We start from the raw sequence: 21,502 nt of genomic DNA, 5'->3' as shown, positions 1-21,502 counted from the left end.
TTTCCAAGTGAAGTTCAATACAGGTGAAATTTAATCAATGTGCTTCAAAGGTCTTTAAAGGAACTTATGTCATTTTTTAAAATCACATGTTTTAAGCCTATGTGAAACAAAATAAACCAGAAAAAAGTTCTGAGTTGATGGGTAAAAAATAAACACACTGCTAAGTGACAGCAAGCGAGGGATGGAGTCTCATGAAGATGATGTTGGAACATAACCTTTAAAGGTAAGTACGAGGGGGGACCCAAATATATCCCCAGAATTTATTTATAAAAAATTGTGTATTTATTCTTCCATGTTTGAACTTCAGTCACCTTCCAAGCACTCTCCATTTGATGCAATGCACATATTGAGACCTTTTTTCCACGGCACAAAACAATTTTTGAGGCCATTGATTTTTTGACGCCTTTTAGTGAGTCTGTCCGTTTTTGTTTCAGATGTGCTCATAAATCACCACCCATCATGAAATGGGCAAACACATTGAAAGGCTCTTCAAAAAAAATTTCACTGAAGCCAAACATTGCCTCTCACAACGCCAGCTGGTACACTGATACAGATGCATACTCACCTGATGCGGGAAGCCTGTAATACCAGGGGCCTGCCCCCCCCAGAAGATAATACCATTTTTAGGGGCCCCCTCATAAACTTTAATCCACAGCGGAGCTGAGAGGCTTCATGCAGGTAGCTGATGAATGAGGATGTACAGGTAGAAAGCAGACGTATGCGAAGATGCAGGTGGGGAAAACGGTGGGGAAAACAGTGGGGAAAACGGTGACAGATGAGTCCATGGCCAGATTCTGTGGGTCTTTGAGTTCCATGCAAAGGAATCTAGATGCTGCATTCATTAAAAACTATGAGGTATGTAAACACAAAAAGTTCATGAACTGATCTGTGCTTTAGAAAGGCAACTGTGACCGGATGTTTTGAAAAAAAATCCCCAGTTGGCCACTGAACATATAAAATGGGAATATTAGAAAGACTAGATTAGCAACCCAGATGTGGGTGATGACAGAATGGGAAGGGTGGTCGAAACCATGAGTCTGTCACTAGTTTTGAGCTGAGCTGCATGGAATCCTAGAATTATTCCTATTAAAGTTAATGAAGGGGCACCTCAGTCACTAGCTCAACTCTGCTTTTATTTTCTGAAATTCTTTGCGATGTTTTGCTTGAATCAAGATTCTTCACCAAAGAAGTGCATAAACTGAGAATGAAACTCTGACATGCTGAAGGGTGTCACCTGGAGGGAAACTCCAGTTGAGGACCAAAGAAGAGGAGGAGCCAGCAAGTGAGATGGAAATGATGCCTGCGAGGGACCCAAGAGATGCACCAGAACACCAGAGTTCATGAACACACTGGAGAAGTCACGTCTAGGTAAAAAATGCACCGTATTTTTCAGACTATAAGATGTACTTTTTTACCACTTTTTTCACTTCAAGAAACTTTTTTCCTATTTTCCTCCTCTATAACCTAGGTGCGCCAATTTTGGACCATAAGATGCACCTAGGTTTTAGAGGAGAAAAATAGAAAACATTTTTCAAAGTGAAAAATGTGGTAAAAAAAGTGCATCTTATAGTCCAAAAAATACGGTATACCACTTCTTACATTTTCTAATAATTTTCTAACTGGTACATTTTTGTTTAGTACCTGAATTTGAATGAAAAATCTGAAATAATTAAACATGAAATTTTCATGTAAATAGTCACCTGGACCTGAGTTTCGCAGGAGTTTCTATCCACTTTCTGCGTTTGAAAACACAACAGGATGCCAAGAGTTTTCACTTAAGCAACCTTTCCATCCTCAAACCACTGAAAGTTGAACTTAGTATTTTATTTAGACAAACAAAGCTAATTACCGCAATTGCATCTTTTTTTCCAACTGAATTTATATGAGCAAAGTTGAATACAGAGATTATCTAAAGAGGTCGAAGACTTGTGTTAATTAGGAAAGGATTCAAGTGCTGACTGCTACTTCAGATTAGTGAAACCATGATATAATCCCAGTTGAGAGATACTAACACAATCCAACTTTTATGAGTCATTGCTGGCTTGGCAAACCTAAACCTCAGAAGTCTTGTGATTTTTCTTCATCTCTTTGTTTCCTGGTCTTCTCACTTCATCCAGCGAGAAATAAAAACCTGGGTCTGACAGTTAGTTACACTTATACAGAGACATTTCTTGTACCAGTTAAATTTTTAGAGCAGTTATCTCTTCTTGGCACATAACTTCCTACAATAACAGAGGCTTCATCAGAGCACTGCTTTCTGAAGAGCTGAACTTCCAGTCTCAGGAGGACTAATCTTAATGAGACAGAAGTGTGCTTCAGACTAGGGACCAGGCCCGTTGCATGCCATTCGTTTGATTCTCATTGGGCTATTGCACAATACACACCAGACTGTGAAACTGAATGACTCCTGGCAAAACCACAAGGTGCTGTTCTTTTACTGTGTTCACTCAAGGATCTCCAGCAGCCGGGCAAGCAAAACAAAACTAAAGAAAACCCAAACATCCCTCCTGTACATCTGTAAGAAGTCACAGTATGTCACTCTATCTTGCCTTTTTCATTTCTAAGAGCTCTGATGTATTTATATATATATACACATTTTTTAATAAATATTTTACTTATTTTTGAAGGAAAGAGAGGGAGAAACCATCAATTGGTTGCCTCTTACACATCCCCATTTGGACCTGGCCCGCAACCCAGGCACGTGCCCCGGCTGGGAATGAACTGAACTGGCGACCCTTTGCTTTGCAGGCCGGCGCTCAGTCCACTGAGTCGCACCAGCCCGGGCAGATGTAGTTATATTTAAAAAGTGTCCCGAGTTTTTTAGAAGTTGAGAATTAGAAAAAATGAAAACTATAAGAATAATTTCAAGACAGGAAGATAATGTGCTCAGGATCTGGGTAACCAAGTGGTAATAAAATCTTTACCATTACTGTCACTTCCTAAGATCAACAGGGCCAGGGAGCCCATGAAAATGAAAGCATCATAGTAAGGACACGGGCCTGCCCTCCGGGACAGCGGGGCCACAAACCTTTCACCAGGTTGTCTGTGATAACAACAGAATGCATGTACCGGATGCTTGCCATATACGCAGGCAGGGTGCTGATGGCTTTACATACATTAACTCATCTCAGTTTTACAGAAACCCTAAGAGGCAAATCCTATTAATGCCTTCATTTGGTGAGTAAAGAAACTAAACTTAGAAATGTCAAGGAATGTGCCTGGGGTCATACATTTAGTGAGTTTTATAGGCAATAAAGGAGGGTAATAGCAATGTACATTCCTCATCAAGCTCGTGACGTGTATAGAGGACGATCTTGAAGACACAGAGGGACCTTATGGTATTTAGATGCATTTTTCTGAAAAGCCTTCAAAAGGGGAAATTTCATTTTTGAACAAATTTATGGGCAGGGAGCTCACTACTAAAGAAGCTCATCTGGATTTATAAATAATATATAGTTTTAAAGTTCTTTCTGTTGAGATCTAAATTTGTCCCTAGAATTTTCCATAACTGCCGTTACTGTCTACTCTGGCACCAGGTAGAACAATATAATTCTTTTCTATGGCATGGGTCTTCAACTGTTTAAACTTAATTTTCACTATGTAACCATAAGGTTACATCAGGTTTATTTTTCTAGGTTCGATACAATCAGACATAAATTATTTTGGAATCATTAATTATCATGGTTACCCTCCTTAAAAATATTGTCAATAAAACCTTCTAGTTATTTTAATAAGTGAATTAAGTCTATAGTACAACTAGTCTCTCTCTTTTCTTACTGGTGAACATATAGTTCCTTAATGTGGCAAAATATTGCATTTATTTTCTCGATAACCACATCACCCTGTTAGTGTGCAATGAATGCATAACAGGATTCAGAGACATTTTAAAATGAAGAGTAACCCTAATTTTCATCATTGGGCTTTTGAACTTAAGTGCAGGCGTTTATTTAACGTTTGTTAGGTTAAACTCAAAAGTACACGAGTTCTGTTTGAATTCAGATATCTTCATTCAACACATTAGGTATTGCTCTAAGTACCTGAGCTTTTTATTAACCACAAACTTGCCAAGAATATTTTCTCTGTGCATATCCAAGTCAATACTAAAAGTGGCCAAGTATAGATTTCCGTGGCATGCCCTGAGATACCTCTGTCCCCTGAGACTGATCCATAAAGGAGAAGCTAATGGAATTTCCTACCTAATCAGATGAGGAATAAGCTGAATATCTCTTTAACAATAATAAAGTCCTAGCTCACAGTAAACCATTCTATCTTGTAAATATAAAACTCACTCAGCTGAGAGTCATGAATAAGGTGGAATACTCGCTTATGGAGGTACATTACATAATATGAGTCTCTCTGGATTCTGGTGTTCATTTTAGTTTTTTCTTTTAATTCTTCACTTTTCAAATCGGCTGACACTCATGTAGTGTGACTACTTTTGACAGCACTGTAATTTAGGTCATAAGTGAGTGCCGAGCCTTCTTTTGTAAAAGGACCTAGAGCTAATGTAGAGGTTTTCCCTTTTCATAGAGTTTCTGATGTCCTTCTAAACATTCTTTTTCTTAATGTGATCAGTGGGTATTACAGTAAACAGCTACATCAAAAAGAAATATAAGGCAGGAAGAAATGAGAAATTAAGAAGAAATTGTGGCCACATGATTGCCAGACGATGAGAATTTCTGATACCTGAGAGAATTCTCACAGAACTGCTAAGGCTGATGGGCCAGCCATCTTTCAGCCAGGTAATTGAAGGCAAAGGAATTCCTGAAGCTTCGCAAGTTAGGGACACGGAGTTCTTTCCCACCACACTGATATTTTCAGGTGTCCCATGGTTTCCTATGATGCTTGGAGGGGCTGTAAGGCAAAAACAAAACAAACAAGAAATGGAAAGGAAGGTAGCTAATATTGATCAACCATCAAACTCTAAATGGTTTATTGTTAATAACAAGACTTCCTTTTTCTGGTCAACAGTCAATAAATAAGCAATCAGATTGAGGACATTGTTATAATTATTATTAGTAGTATTTTAGTGTGACATTCTCTGAAGTAAAAATGTCACTTCCTCCCCACTGATAGCAATGAAGGACTTTGATATTGTTATTCCAATGGAGGTGAATGATTTTTTTTATGAGTCACTCATTTTTTCTGATGAATTTGTAATACAGTTTCATGGCCTTCTTATAGGCAGGATTTTCTAACAAATTATTCTAACCCTAAATATTAAAAGTAACCTAACAAAAAGAGACTTCGGATTGGTTCTATTCCTCCTTTTCCTTCTGATTTTATTAGCTTTGGCTTGCACCGCAGCTGCAAACAGCAGCATACGAGTATGGGACTTCATGCGAGTCCTAACTGGATTCAAGTTATGACTACATCTATCAAATTTACCATTCTTTCTACAGATCTAAAAATTGCAATTCATATTATATAGGTATCCCTGACAACAGACATGTTTGGTCAATTCCTAATGACATTCATGACTCACCAATTAGAATATTAAAGCTGACTTCAGTGTAACTCATGACCAACCAATGCTGAGTCAGTAAGTTCCTAAGAACCTAGGGTTATAGTAGCCAAGACAGCTCATTTGGAAAACACAGAATCAAAGAATATTAGTTGGGATATCATTGAATACAAAATACTTGAGGATCACCATTACTTATCTCACTCTGTGTTTTCCTAAAAGAGTATCCAGTGCATACTTATTTAAGCACAGTAAGAAACAGGAGGTCAGGCATAGGAGGGAAGGTGATGGGCTTGATCTAGAGAAGTGGTGCATATGTAGAAAATAATAGACTACACACGACAGACTCAACACTCAAGGCCTATCTCTCCTATCCAGGATACTGTAGATTGTATCAGCCAATGGAAGCTTCTTTGGCTTCCATTGGTATAAAGCTTCCTGGGCTTCTTTATACTTACTATGTACACTCAAGTCATATTTTCTGTCAGTCATCCCAGCTACATTAATAGCAACACACACATAACGGCCTGTGTCAGAGACATGAATATTCTTCAGCTGAAGGATGCGACCTTCATCCAGTATCTCCATTCCCCTTCCCTTGCTCAAGGGGCGGCCATCTTTCATCCAGGTCACCGTCGGCTGCGGGATACCCTGCACCTCACACTCCAAGGAAATACCCTTCCCTCGAGTCACAGTAATTTCAGTAGGGTGGCTGTCGCTGTTGGCTATGGTTGGTCGAACTGGATTAAAATAAAAAGAGAGAGAGAGAAACATACATAAGAATTTTCATCAGCCAAAGTTAAATTCATTTTTTAAAATAGACCTGATTTTTTAGAGCAGTTTTAGGTTTACAGCAAAACTGTGTAGCAAATACAGAGTTCCCACGTACTCTGCCCCCCACAAGTATACCGTCCCCTGATATCAACATCCTGCTCTAAAATCTGTTTAAATCGATGAAGGACATTGATGCACCACGATTTCTCAAGGTCTACAGTTTACACCATGACTCATCCTTGGTGTTGTGCATTCTATGAATTTTGACAAATATATAATGACATGTGCTCTCCACTCTAACATTATTAAGAACAGTCTCACTGCCCTAAAATCCTTTGAACTCTGCCTGCTTATCCCTCCCGTCCTGTAAAGCCCTGGCAATGTCTAACCATTCTCTCTCTTTCTTAAATTCTATTTTTCAATTACAGTTTACATTCAATATTATTTTGTATTAGTACAGCATAGTGGTTAGACAGTCATATACTTTACCAAGTGGTCCCCCTACTATTTCAAGTACCCACCTGGCACCACAGGTAGTCATTACAATATTATCGATTATATTCCCTATGCTGTACTTTACATCTTTGGGATTAGTTCATGGCTACCAATCTATAGTCCTTAACCCCTTCACCTTTTCACCAAAATCCATTTTCAAACCCTGGCAACCTCCGTCTGTTCGGTGCATCTATGAGTCTGCTTCTATTTATTTATTTATTTATTTTGGTTTTTAGATTCCGCATATAAGTGAAATCATATGGTGTTTGTCTTTTTTTTTTTTTTGGTCTGGCTTATTTCACTATGTTCAGCTAAATATATTTCTACTATACTTACTCTTTTGAGATTTAAAAAAATCATAAATAGATGTTAAATTTTGTCAAATGCTTTCTCTGCTTGTATTGAGGGGATTGTATAGCTTTTTCCTGCATTTTGTTAATGTGGTATATCGCACTGATCAGTTTGTGAATGCTAAACCAGCCCTGCACATTTGGAATAAATCCCACTTGATCACGGTGTATGAGCGTTTTCATGTATTGTTGAATTCGTTTTGCTAATATTTTGTTAAAGATTTTTGCACTCATGTTCATTAGGGATATTGGCCACAAATAAGTAACAGCTCACTGATCATGTCAGTACAATGTAAACATATGGGTCTTATGATACATATATTATAACCCTATAACTTGGAATGGATTTTAAAGTTACGAAGAAAAGTAAAAGGGAAAGATGGAAATATTTAGAAGAAAATCATGCCAAAGCCTGCCTAATCAATAACTTACTATACACTTGCAGATGGTAGTCCTTCTTTGCAGTTCCAGCAATATTCGATGCCACACATGTGTACGGCCCTGCATCGGGTTGTTCAGCAATGGAAATCTGCAACTGTCTGCCTCCAGATAAGGTTCGGACTCGCCCCGCAGCGTCAGCCAGCACTTGGGAGCCTATGAAGAAAACCAAACGGCAGGGCGTGAGGCAAACACACGAAGCATTGCGTGACGCTGTAAAGCGATCCTACACAAAACAGAAGGAGGAGCAGAAGGAAGGGAATTAGGAGGGGGATGAAGGGCAAGGGAGAGAGAGGAAAAAGATGGAGGAGAAAATGTTTACCAAGAGAATCTGCAAGATTTTGGAAACTTTTCAACCAGTGTTGCATTTGAAAGAAAGCATACTTAGAAAAACAAAGAAAATTAAATCTTAGAGCAGGAAAACAAAAAATGATTTTTAAAATCAGCTACACATTTAGATAATCTGTCTAATACTTCATGGAAACAAATATGTGTTGATGAATAAATTAAGAATCTGTCCAACTGCAGAATTTAATCTTAATACATGTTAAGAAACTGTCTCAAATACAGCAAAACTGTTTGCTTTAGAAAATAATTTTTTAATCTTATTTTAAAGAAAAATAATAATTCTTTGAATGGTAAATTCTTTTTTTTTTAGATTTTATTTATTTTTTTTAGAGAGGGGGAGGGAGTGAGAAAGAGAAGGAGAGAAACATCAATGTGTGGTTGCCTCTTGTGCACCTCCTACTGGGGACCTGGTCTGCAACCCAGGCATGTGCCCAGACTGGGAATCGAACTGGCAACCCTTTGGTTAGCAGGCCCACACTCAATCCACTGAGCCATAGCAGTCAGGGCGGAATGGTAAATTCTTGATCATTACAGCTATTTTGTAGTTGATTAAAGAACAATGCGGAATTTTTTTTTCTGGGGGACAGTGTCAAAGTTGAAGATTTTTCAGCTGGAGAGTACAGAAGTATCACATTGCACATCTAATATTTAATTGTGCTGCCCGGTATTTTAGTATGCACCCTCCTGAAATTTTGTTAATAAATTAACATATTTGTCAGATTAAGTATACATTCATCTAATATTATATTTAATTTTATGAATGTAAAGGGATGAAAACTCACCTTTCTTCTTCCAAATGAGATTTGGGGGTGGAATGCCACTTGATTCACATAAGAGACTAATGAGATTCCCTTCAATGACTGTGAGCTGAGCAAGTTCCTCAGAACCATAAATGCTTGGTGGTACTGAAATACAGAAAAAATGCAAAATACTATTTTTACACTCATTTCATATAAAATTTCCCTAATACTTTACATGTTTTTATCAGACAAAATTGGACACGCTCAGGTGGTATGGCCGTAGACAACTTCCCATGTTTTTTTAAAAACACTGCACTCAAATGACCCTGAAAATAATCAGCACTCAAAGTTAGCATGTCAACAAAACATTAAAAGTTGACTGTAAGACATACACTAATTCTCTGATAGCAGACTTGCCATTTTCAGAGATAGAAACTTAATTATCAAAATATTTCAAGTGGCATAAAAGGAAGCTAGTTTATTACAGATATTTAGACATCTTGCACCAAAAAACTAAGTCACCAGGTTTAAACTTAACCCAATCCTTTTGATATATACCTCAGATGCTGAGTAGAATGGGAAAACAACATGCATATAATACATAGTAAAGAACAGAGGTGAGGAATTGGATCCAAGACCCAGACCTGGTATCTACCCTAGACTGCATAGCCTGCCTCCTGCTGGCCTCCAGCTTCTCCTTAAAATGTTCTCCTTCTCTGACTTTCCACAGTTACCTCAAAGGCAGAGTCTGAGACATTTGCTGGCTGAACTGTCTCCACAGCCCCTTCTCTGGTTGCAGTGTTATCAGTGGGAGCTTCTCCCAAGATCTTGGGAGGAAAGGAGCAGGATAACCCTCCTCACCTCCCAAAGCAGCCCTCAGTCATTGTTCAGCCACCGCTACAAGCTCTATTCTTTTGAGGCTCATGCCACCAATTTACTTCTCTTTCTCGTTCTTACTACCATCTGTGAACCTCATTATTTTTTCATTCACTGAACAATTTCATTGTATATATTCCTCCTCTTCATATGAAAACCTGACATCCTTCTGTATAAATTGAACAGCCACATGTATATCCAATCTAAACACACTGGCTATTCAGTTCCTTGGTTTGCTCAACCCTTTCTTCATACCCATTCATCATTTAGAACATTCTCTTATAAATGTATAAATTTAGGTCAGTCCCTGACAACTACTCTATCCTTATAGCTCTTTTGCTTCTTTATTCCCCATTCTCCATTCATCAACCTGATGGAATCTCAAGTCCTTTCACCTCTCAGAAGTCTCCCAATCCAGCTGCCTATGCTTTTGTTCATTGACTTCTCTATCCAGCTTAGATTTCACAATCAATATTTTCAACAACTCCTTTGCCAATATTCTCAACTGCCTTGTACCGCTGCCCTTCCTATCTGGTAACACAATTACCCTGGATGAATCCTATAGTTTTCCCTGTCATCACCGATACCAAGAGATGGAAAGTTCTCCAGAAGAAAATGGCAATTACATGAATTACCACTGTGATAAATTCATGATTGCCAAGCTAAACGCTCCCCACCTCTACACCCACGGCTTCCCTGGAGACAAACATTGGTCTGTGCCTGTAATGCAGACCCCCTCTGACTACTTACTTAACCCTTCAGATGGGATGCCTTCCTAAAGGCACTGTCAAAGCTGACTTGCCTTGCAGCAAACTCAGTCGCCTCTGTTCCCTATCTAAGGGAAGGACATACCGCCCAGTTGGCCAGCCCCAACCAACATCCGTCCTTTCCTCTTCTTGTTTCCACATCTCTCCTCCACTTATCAATTAATCCTATTAATCCAACTCCTTAGATACTTCTAGGATTCATCTGCTTTCTTCCTCAAGTACAGATCAAGTATCATATTGCCTTTTGAATCAAATCCATCTTTTAAAATTGGTTTGAGGGGCCCTCTTCAATGTGCTCCACTTCACCTTGCCTACACAGTATCTCTTGTCCTCCTCTGCACCACCCTCGGCTCCACAGAGAATGATGTTCCATTAACTGAATCTAGACAGTATGCTTATTCTTCATGCTCCTAAGGCTTCCATTCTCTTGACAGAGTGAACTCCTACTCATCTTAAAAATCACCACTAGATATCATGAGCTCCTGATATGTTGTCTTAAAAAACTTCCTATGATAGCTCTTAGAACATTTCATTTTAATTGGCTACTGAGATATTTCTAGACCATCAGAATATAAGCTCTGTGTGAACAGTGCTATTGTCTTCTCTCATTAACCTCTCTACACCTACACATGGTTTAATGCCCAGAACACAGAGGCAAACTGTACTATTTTTGAGTGCATCTATCCTTGATATCTTAACATTTTCTTCTCATTCATTCTCATATCTACTGTATTCTGCTTTCCTCTATTAAGAGGAAATGAGTAAAGCACACTCTATAGTTGAATTTGACATCCGGGCAGTATGTGATTATTCATGCACTCATCCATACATGTCCAACTTATCTGGTGTCCACACTCTTCTGGACACCATTTTCCTTAGTTTCTATGACATGACTTTGACCCAGAGTTCCCACTACTTTGTTCCTCCTCAGTTTCCTACTTGGGGGTCCCTTTTCCTGTCTCCCTTTTCATACAGCATACAATAGAGTCGTTATATACAGCACTCTTCTGTATACATTCCACACGGCACTTTTCTGCACACACTCTATACAGTGCTCTTCTGTACATTCTCTTCGCTTTTTCTGAGGGACCTCAACTGCTACATATATACTCATGTCTCGAATCTTTACCTTTTGAACTGTTTTCTCTCTCTCCTAAAGTACAGGCTCATATTTCTGACTGCATGGAGGACAGCTTTGCATGGACCATCAAGACGTGTCTCCAACACAACACATTAAAAATGAATTCTTCACCTTACTTCTTAACTGACTGTCACTCTGAATTTTCTTTTTTACAACCTTTTGTACTTGTCAATACCTAGGTTAGTGTCTTGTCTGTATATGAATACTTTTCCCATTGGAAAGAAATGAGAAAGGAAAAGGAAAAATAAAAGGATGGAAGGAGGTAGGAATGGAAGTAAATGATATACAACTAATATTCAATATCTAGCAAATACAAAGTTCCTACACAGTACATTTTACTATTTAAAAGTAAATTAATTCTTTTGCAGGGTGAATAATAGCACTTCTCATAATCTTTCTCCAGATATTTTTAAAAATTATAATAATGATTTATAATGAATAAGACATTTTCTACATAAATGCATGCTATTATAGTTTAAAAAATATTTGTTCCTCATTGGAAGCAAATTATTTCCTCTACCTATTTTTACTTTAAAATGTGTTTTTAAATGAAGTGGTAGGGTGAAATGGAGACAACTGTACCTGAACAACAATAAGAAAATAAACCCACTAAGTTTTATAAAGGTAAATTTCAGCTCATGATCTCAATAATTCACTAAACAAAATTAAGAGAGCTTAACATGTTATAAATGATTTTAAAGAAACATTTCACATAAGTGATTAATGTACAGGAAACAGGAGCAGTTTTTAATGATTAGCAGGCGACCACAGCCAATGAAAACATTGTGATCCATCTGAAGAATTACCTTAGTAACGTGGTAAAATTTCAAACAAGGATAGCTAGCCACATGGTCAGTATAGCGATCCCACTCCCTGCCCACAAGTACATGTGTTCACTGTCTCTCTGTCACACACACATTATCCACGTGCATAAGCTGGCCTTTTAACTTATTTTCAATTGATCAACCCAGTCATTCATGGAGATGACTCAGTCATTAGAAGGTCCTCATTGTAGAAGCTAAAAAGGTATCACTCAGACTGGAAGGGAGAACTATTACACATTAATATTACAGTGATTAATGCATTTAGGTTCAAGGAGACTATCTATAGTTACTCTAAAATTAATTATAGCAGCGGATACTCAGGACAGTACAGCATCACCTAAACCTACCAATTAGTACTCATCTATGTATAATGATCAATTTTAATTATGTGGATGTCATTTTAATAGTTGACACACAGAACAAAAGGTTAAACCACATACTGCATCACTTGCTTTTCAGGAACTGATCACACTTACCCCAGATATTGACATTGTAATTTCTCTCAGTTTTTCCAGCGACATTGGTTGCCTCACAAGTGTACCGACCAGTGTCTTGAACCTGGGCATCTTCAATCTGAAAAGAAAATCAGACTTTAAAACCAGTTTCTATTTTAAAAGTAAAGGGGCTTTTCTATCGGCTTGGCCAAAAAGTTCATTTAGTTTTTTCTGTACATGAAAGACACATTTTTCATTTTCACCAATAATTTCATTGATTTGGATATTTTGAGTATGTAGGCTATCTCTCACTAGTGGCTTCCAGTGAGTAGAGGCCAGGGGTGCTGCTAAGTATCTTCCAGTGTATAAGACAGCCCCACAGCAAAGACGTATTTGGCCAAAATGTTAGTAGTACCTACAAACTTCGCAAACCACTTCTGACATGTTCGATCAGCCAAAGCACCTTCTCCATACACTGCATAAATCTTTTTTTTGCATTTCTACCTTTCTTGAAATATGCCAAAAAATGTTGCAGATTTTCTTCCACCTTCAATATTAAAATGGCTGCATAAAAGTTCACCAATTTTGCCCTGGCTGTTGTGGCTCAATGGATTGAGCACCAGTCTGCAAACCAAAAAGTCAATGGTTCGATTCCCAGTCAGGACACATGCCTGGGTTGTATGTGGGCCAGGTCCCCAGTTAGGGGTGTGTGAGACACAACCGATCAGTGTATCTCTCACACATCGATGTTTATCTCCCTCTCTTTCTCCCTCCCTTCTCCTCTCTCTAAAAAAAGTAAATAAGCAAAATCTTTTTAAACAAGTATTTAAAAAAAAACTCACCAACTTCGATGATTTGTTTAATGCATGCTGATATGATAGCTGTCACAATACAATCTAACAAAATTGTTTCAACTAAGACAACTAAGCACTACTAAAGCAATCATATGGAAAAAATAAAAGAATTTTTTGGCCAATCTAATATAAATGCCATTTGTAATCTCTTATTTTTCATTTGTATTATGAATATTTTCAAACACATGAAAGTAGAGAGAATAATAAAATGGATGGTTATACATCCAATGCTTATCAAGATTCAACAATTTTTGTCTATGTCATATCTTATTTTAATCTCATTAATATTGGTCACTGGAGGCCTAGAAAGGCCTTTTAAATATAATTCAGACAAAATAGCACCCCCCCCAATTTCTGAATAAGTTATTTAAGGCTTTAAAATATATAATCTTTATACACCTAGGATATTGTTCAGTAAAATAACACCCTTTTTATTGATTTACTACATCTTTTCTCCCACCCTGGGCTTGTAAGCCTCTTCAAGCCAAACATTATATTTAATTGGTCTCAGTCTCCTAGTATCCAGTTTGGTGTTTGGTAGATAATTGAGTATCAGTAAATATTTTCCATGTATTTATCTGAAACATACATCAATTCTCATTCAATAATTGTTCACTGACATTCAGCAGTTAAAAATACAAAAAAAGGACAGTGTAATATATGGCTTATGAATTGAATTTTACAATCTGGTTGACAATATAGAGTACCCAAACATAATAAACAAAGTATAAACAATAATACAAGATAAGTCGAGAGGGGACAACAAACATCATGATAATGATTGCTAAATAACTTTGCAGTCAATTGCTAAAATGTTCAAGAGAGTCGCATCATTGGAGTTAAAGTTATCACTGAATGCATTTCGTAGAGCAGGGCTACACTAGAAGCTTCGATTCCTGGAGGTCTTCTCTCTACACCCTTCGATGGAACCTGCACACCTTCGGGGGCCTGGCTGGCCTCCACGGTGGGGATTCAAGTGAATCTCAGGAGTGTTTCGCCATCATCTCCTTCCTGGCTTCCTAACGCCTGTGGGCTCTACGCTCTGAAGAAATGAACTGCTATACTTGGTTGAATTTGCTAAGACAGTTCTAACCATGCACAGCTCTTCCCTACCAGTACTGGGGCTTACGGCCATACAGTTGTTTCTACCCATCGTTCAGTGAGAATTAAGGTTTGTGAATTCCACCAGCTGCCTTCTGGCACTCCGGGCTCTGCCTCTGGGCAAGAGCCTGCTCTTTGCTTCTTTTTTTTTTTTTCCTATGTAGCTCAATTGACCAATCCTACTTTCTTCTCTCAGTGATTCTGGACTTTCCTTCCTCAACAGCTCCATTATTTTAGGATCAAAATTCGCAAGGTCTCTGCCCTCTTGTCTCTAACATACACCTTGACAGTCCCTCCCACTCTGTTCCATGCTTCTGCCCCACTGTGTACGCTTCTCAGTTTCCTGTGTGCTAACCCCCATCACCCATTTCTCTAGACTGTCTTTACTGGTCAGTAATAACCTCCTTCTAGCTGGTAGGTAGAGTGGTTCGCAGCATGGATTCTGTAGCTCTGCTCCTGTATTTACAACCCATTTCATTCACTTAGTAACCATGGGCGGATCACTCAGCCATTCTTTCAATCCCTGAATAGGGCTATTACTAAGACTGTAGAAACATTCCTGAACCCTCATTCCTCATGCTGGCTTTAAACATTAACTCTTATTTTACTCAAGTCAACCACATCAGAATTACTTCCAAATATTCACTCTGTTAAATTCTGTTTCAGCCACATTAGCTCACTTGCTTTCTTTAATCGGGCCTTTTGTCCCATAAAATGCAAGTAGTCTTCCAAGACCATTTCAAGCAACTTCAACCCCACCTTCTGCTTGACCCCCCTTCTGTACTCACCGCTTGGTCATTAGCTCAGACTTATAGCATCTGTTGCATTTTCAACTGAGCAATCAGTAAGTCTTTAAAATATTTTTGTGAAATTGGAAGACACTGAGGGCAGGAAATGCATCTTATACTTTTTTTGCACCTCTAACTAGTACACCTAGAAATGGTTATTTGCTGATTGGCTGAATGAATGACTGTACATGAGGCACTCCTCAAAATATTTCTATAATATTTTCCTAGAAGCATGTTTGAATGGCTTCTGGCTACAAACATAAATAGAAAATTAAATACCTAAATCTTACGAGGCCCAACATTTTAAAGAATCACCCACCTCCTTGATGAAAGGGGCCCTAGAATTTTATAATATAGAATTAGTAGAATATTTATAGAGACAGGCAAGTTTAACGGGGCACCTACTGAAGCCGTGGGATGCAGAGCAATCTAGGAAGAAATAAATGAATCGACAGCCTTACCGTTAACACACTTCCGTTTTCAGAGACACTGAGGCCCGGTTTCTTCAGCAAGGGGCGGCCGTCCTTGAACCACATCAGAGTAGGGGAGGGGACAGCATCGCTCTGACACAGCAGCTCCACAGCCTGGCTGATGAGGACAGACACGTTCTGTTCTTCCCCCACGATGTTAGGTGGAACTAAGTGAGAGACGGGGTTTCCCTCAGGACCCGGCAGGCCAGCACACCGCTCCTCATTACTGATCATCAGGATACATGCTGGTTCTTCCGAGATGCAGGACCGTGACCATTCTAACATACCCTCCTTGCATCATTTGCTTTAGAATCAACTGTTAAACAATTTCTGATTAACGTGTTGCTGTTAAACAAAAGCAGTTTTCATGATCTTTGCTCTTTGAAAAGTTTTAGAAAGAAGTGGAAGTTATCACCAAGTTCCCATGTAAGGAACTTCTTGAACTCAATTTTAACTACTTAAGATTTTCAAAGTTAATCAATATGCACCAAGGAGGGCAAAGAGGGAAAAAGTGGGACAACTGTAATAGAATAACAATAAAAAGTGATTGATTTTTAAAAATTTCAGAGCAAGAAATCATTCCTGAAATACTTTGGAAATAACAATGTACTAAAGCAAGTGCCTTTTTGATGCGTATTTGTATTTTTTGCAAAAGAAAATAAGTTTCTTTGTCACTGAGGCAAAATGAAAACATGGAGGTGATTGAGATCATCCGGTCCCATCTAGTCAGGGTGTGCCAAACAAAGCAGGTGACAGATCACAGCTTCTTTGAAATCACCCGAGGAACTGGTGGCAAAGCCTGGAATCTTCCACCTTGGAGCTCAGAGCCCTTTTTGGTTTTCCATAGAACCTTGTCAACTTTCTATGGAATAAAAACCATGTGGGATAAATGGCACAAGGGAGAACAAACTAAATCAGTGACCAGCTGTACAACACACTCACAATTACATAAAAAGAGGAAATGAGTTGAAATGTTAATGAGATTAAAATGTGAATTCCCTGGCTCTAAGGCTTGTCAGATGCCGAGATGTGTCCCTGGAGAACCTGAAGGGATCTCCTTCCTGCGGGTGTATTAGACACTAAAGTAAACAGTCATTTATCTCCGACGGTGTAGGTGCAGCCCTGCCAAGAACGAGAGGGTGGGCTCCGCAGCCTCTCAAGGACGCTTTCAGGCCTGCATTTATAATAATTCAAACACACACACACGAATGATGAAATCAAGCCTGTTATTATTAAAAGGCCCCTCCAACATTCACGGAGAGGAATTACCTTGGCCAGTTCTTATGAAATCCCATAACTCTTTAGCAATATAGGAAATTTATCCAATTTCTAGTTTGGGGTGGTTTTTTTTTTGCCTTACAGGAAAGGATAAGTTGCTTTAAAACAACTCCTAATGGACTTTCCAAATGCTTTGTTAGAATAAGACTTTTGTGCTGAGGAATGTTATTATAGTCCACGAGCCATTGTTTCAGGCTGCATACCACAGCATGCGGCAGAATGACAATGAATGCAATGGACTTTAACTACTCCCAGTGTGTTTCTGTAAACAGCAGGTTTCTCTGCTACCATGTCTACCCCAGAGGGAAAGGCATACGAGATGGACTAAGGACACTTTCCTGTGCTGTTTCTGGAGGGAGGGCTTGCGCTAAATCCGAAGGCACTGATGCTAAAGGAAGAAATGCCACGCACAGTAACTGGAACAGACCAGGAGCGTTTGTGCAGAGCTGGGTGATGCCCCTTCTGCCAAACTGAATCGCACACACAGGCATCTGGCTGTCCACAAGCTTAAAGGGATCTGTGCAGAACAGAAAATAGTGGGATGGTTTTCAACATGTGACACGTTAGATACAAGACAGACAACTAGTCAGGCTTCAGAGGAAAACTCTGATGATGTGAGCAAAACCAGCACAAATATTGCCATTTTCTAAGATGTTATGAAAACAGAATCATTCACTGGTCTCTGCACAGAAAGCTCTAGATAGAATAGCTGATTTCAAATGGTGATGGATGGAGAAATGACTTGGGGTGATGAATACACAATACAGTGTACAGATGGCGTGTTGTAGAACTGTGCACCTGAAAACTGCATAATTTTGTTAGCCAGCATCATCCCAATAAATTCAACAAAAAAGAGTTGATTTCATAATGTGGAAATAATATCAGGTGGTCTGTTATCAGTGGATAAAAAGTACCATAATTGTATGAAAACATGGTTATCTTAGATTATTTGTAAAATTTATAAAAGAGTGTGAATTTTTTACGGTCCCTTGTAGAAACTGAAATCAGAAATAATTCAAGAAAGCAGAATGCTAATTTGCCTCCAAATATTTTTCTTTCAGTTACTTTTCTTTGCAGCTAAGTGCGTTAAATCAAGTTCAAAAGGATTCCAGATTTTTAAAATTGAGAGGAAAAATGCAAAAACAATAGTGTCTTTTCCCCTTCAAGAACATAAATGAAAGCAAATCTAATTACGGCCAAGGCTATATATTACCGAAACATCTATTTTTTCTGTCCTGTCTTTCATTTTCAACTTTTTGTTTAGTCTAAGAAGAGAAAAGCTTCCATCCTTCAGATGCTCAGCTTTCTTAGATGTTATCCCTTTTTGGTTTTGTGGTTATGTTACTTAGGAAGGGGTGTGTTGTGCCTGGTTCTCGTCCATGCATTAAACCTGGTCAATTTAATTACCCAAATGAGAACTGCCGGGGGGGCGGGGTTGACTTGCTGAGATGCTGGGGAATGCGTGATCTCTAAGGAAGTTCTCTGAACGTAAGTTTAAAGAAAAGATACCAGATCACTTCAAAAACTTAACTCTCTTGTTTGGGCACTTCAGAATATGCCAGACTTACTTTGAATTTATACCAGGAGAAAAAAAATTCATGCACTACTCTGGTTATTGAAGGAAAAGGTACTTTACCCACTGTCTATTCCTCTTACCACTCGCATGCTCTACTATAAATTTAAAGGGGATTGACCTCTGAGAATATACATTGTTTAGGCTTTAATTGAACACAAGATTGCCAAGGTTACTACTACAAAGATAGGGATAGACTGTATAATACTAATAGTGGAATGTAGATTGGAAACTCATTTCAGATTAAAAACCTGTTTTAATTTTACAGTAGCTTGCCATGCATATATGTTTCAAATGCTAAACATATATACTCATTTTCAAACATACATACATGTTAGCTAGGCATTTCAGTTTTACAACAAAGGGAAGATCTCAGTTTGCAGACTAAAGTGGTGGTACAGGAGCATCTCAGCTAACGATACAGGACAGCAATGCACATCTTTGGGACTCTGGGAAAGTATCGACTCCCACCCTCTCCCAGGGCCACTTCTGACACCAACCCATGGAGACATGGAAGGAGGCAACCCTGAAACTCAGTAAATAATGTCACCCCTCTGCCTGCGGGCTAATGCCTGAAAGACCTACTGTGTCACACACTTTGATTGACTGATGCGTCACTCTTGAAGGATATTAGAGATTGGTACATTCCAGTTCTTCATAAAGCATAAAAGTGGCCCATGAAGGGAAGCAGTCGGAGTCTGGGGTGAGTATTTCAGGCCCACCTGTTACCTCGGAGAGCACCAGGAGAGCAGGGGGTTGGGTACAGACCCACGTCACCTGCAAGAGAAATGAAAGAGCGACGCGCAGAGAGCCCTCCAGGAGTCTACTGATGCCGGCTGGGATAATTCTGCTTAACGAGATGTGTATAGTACCCATGTTGCAACAAGTGGCCTTTTTACCAAAGAATTATAACTTACGTAAATTATTTGTGATAACTGCATTTGTTTTTGGCAAACTTAGAAAGAGAAGTCAACCTACATGGTTTAGAAGTAGAGAAAAATAATTAAGACATTCGAATAGGAGTGAATACTCGGGAGTGAGGTGGGACTTAGAAGGGAAGGCCTGCGTTAAACAGATATTCTTTGAGGGGCACAAAGAAACAAATTCATTATTTCGTGAACTAAGACATGCAAAGCAAGTAAGACCCCGAGAAAAAGCCTGGAAGGGGCTCTGAATGCGCAGGTGTACTACACGCGGAGTGGCCAGGGCGAGCTGCGAATAGAGGCCAATGGGGTCGCAGCTTTGTCCCAGGGTCCTTCAGCTTCGGACACTGCCCTTTGTACCTTACAGCTACAGAGTATATAGGAAAAACTAGAACTTGAATGTTGTCTCAGTGTATGCTTGGTTTAACTTTTCATCTCAACTAGATTTTTAATTCACAGATACAGTATTGACTACACAATGCTGATTCTAAGTACATGCTGATTAAAAATATAATTACAAAGTAAGAAAATCAAGGCTTTGAGTAGAATGGATCAAAAGCGCTACTTGAAGCGATACTTGCTTCAGGGAAATTCTACGTCCCAAATCACAAAGCTTCTCTCCCTCGTCATGTTCCTCGGGCTATTCCACAAACCCTCCCCACACGGTTGATGGATGTGTTTTAATTTCTCAGACCTTTAAAAAAGGAAGATTATAGTTAAATATAACGCAGACAGGGAGACATTAATTTGAATTCATCTTGTGATATCATTTCTACTGTTCATAGGTCTTGACTGTCGGAAATTTCCCTTACCTTTCCTTCGTGACCCTAGGACTTAAACACAGCCACACCAGAGCAGAAATGACTGTTAAAGTGTCTCACCATATACTCTGAGGTCAATGTCCCTCTGCTTCTCCCCAGCAGCATTCACTGCCACGCAGGTGTACCTCCCCGTATCACTGATTTGGGCGCTGGTCAAGGCTAGGATGCGGCCTCCAGACAGAACCTATCAAAGTCAAACAAGCTAAGTAACCAACATGCTCCCTCCAAACAGTAAGTGTTCACAGACTTTTTCTTATTTTCGGTGATGGATCAATGGGCACCTGTCTGTAGAAGGATTTCCACTTGGATATTTTAAAGTGGGCGAGTGTCACCCAATCCTCTTGGCACCTTCTCGGTGGAGGAAGACTGAGAGGCCAGAACCAAACGTGGTCCTGACCACCGAAAACAAGTCTCTCTCTAGGATGAAGTGAAGGTCCAATTTAATATTCAGAGCAGAGTAGCAGTCGATTAAATTCACTAGTCACAGTCATAGCTCTTTTATCCCATTCATCTAGTTGTGCTTCTAAAATATGAACACTAACTCTACATCTTTTACCATCCCAAATTCTGCAAGCTCGGGAATTTCAAGAAAAACTAAAGAAGTCGATGGTGGGAGAACCAGGTTCCCTGCTCAACAAAATAAGGTTCAAGGACACTTGGACCAGAATGTCCCTGTTTTTGTGTCTCTAATTTTGAATCAGTGTACAGCATCAATTTTTTCCAACTCTAATTTCATTTCTTATAATGTTGCCTTTGTGATGTCTACTGTTTTATTGGATTTCACAGCAGTAAATACGCTCTCTTTGGTTTTCTGATTCATTATTATTTCCGCACATTTAAATAGGAATTCTACCAAGAAATTCCCGTGTTTGGTGTCAATGAACATTTCTTTGTGAAAGGTACCTCTGGTAGTGGTAGCAAGTACTGGAGGTTGGGAGGTAGAAAGGACTTAAAATATAGCACTACATACAATACAAAAAACACCTCTTAGATACGTTGAGCTTTTAAGAGATTGTCTAGAAATCCCAACTGGGTATCCGTAG

General features: G+C 39.0%; 1 protein-coding gene across 3 annotated transcripts in view; it reads right to left on the bottom strand.

Annotated features, from left to right (window-relative positions):
* The window catches only part of HMCN1 (hemicentin 1), a 389,618-nt gene that overhangs the window by 114,572 nt on the left and 253,544 nt on the right, over positions 1 to 21,502 (bottom strand). For all 3 annotated transcript variants that reach the window (XM_053658522.1, XM_053658525.1, XM_053658524.1), the window contains exons 40-46: positions 20,520 to 20,643; positions 15,856 to 16,031; positions 12,694 to 12,790; positions 8,652 to 8,774; positions 7,516 to 7,677; positions 5,923 to 6,204; positions 4,687 to 4,854 (exon numbers count right to left, since the gene is read on the bottom strand). In XM_053658522.1, the coding sequence (XP_053514497.1) occupies positions 4,687 to 4,854; positions 5,923 to 6,204; positions 7,516 to 7,677; positions 8,652 to 8,774; positions 12,694 to 12,790; positions 15,856 to 16,031; positions 20,520 to 20,643 (1,132 nt within the window). The remainder of the gene's footprint in view (positions 1 to 4,686; positions 4,855 to 5,922; positions 6,205 to 7,515; positions 7,678 to 8,651; positions 8,775 to 12,693; positions 12,791 to 15,855; positions 16,032 to 20,519; positions 20,644 to 21,502) is intronic.

Source organism: Artibeus jamaicensis, unplaced genomic scaffold (genome assembly GCF_021234435.1).
Source record: "Artibeus jamaicensis isolate MK-2021 breed Jamaican fruit bat unplaced genomic scaffold, CSHL_Jam_final contig_2170, whole genome shotgun sequence".
NCBI lineage: Eukaryota > Metazoa > Chordata > Mammalia > Chiroptera > Phyllostomidae > Artibeus > Artibeus jamaicensis.
This window is presented reverse-complemented; position numbering and strand designations above follow the sequence as displayed.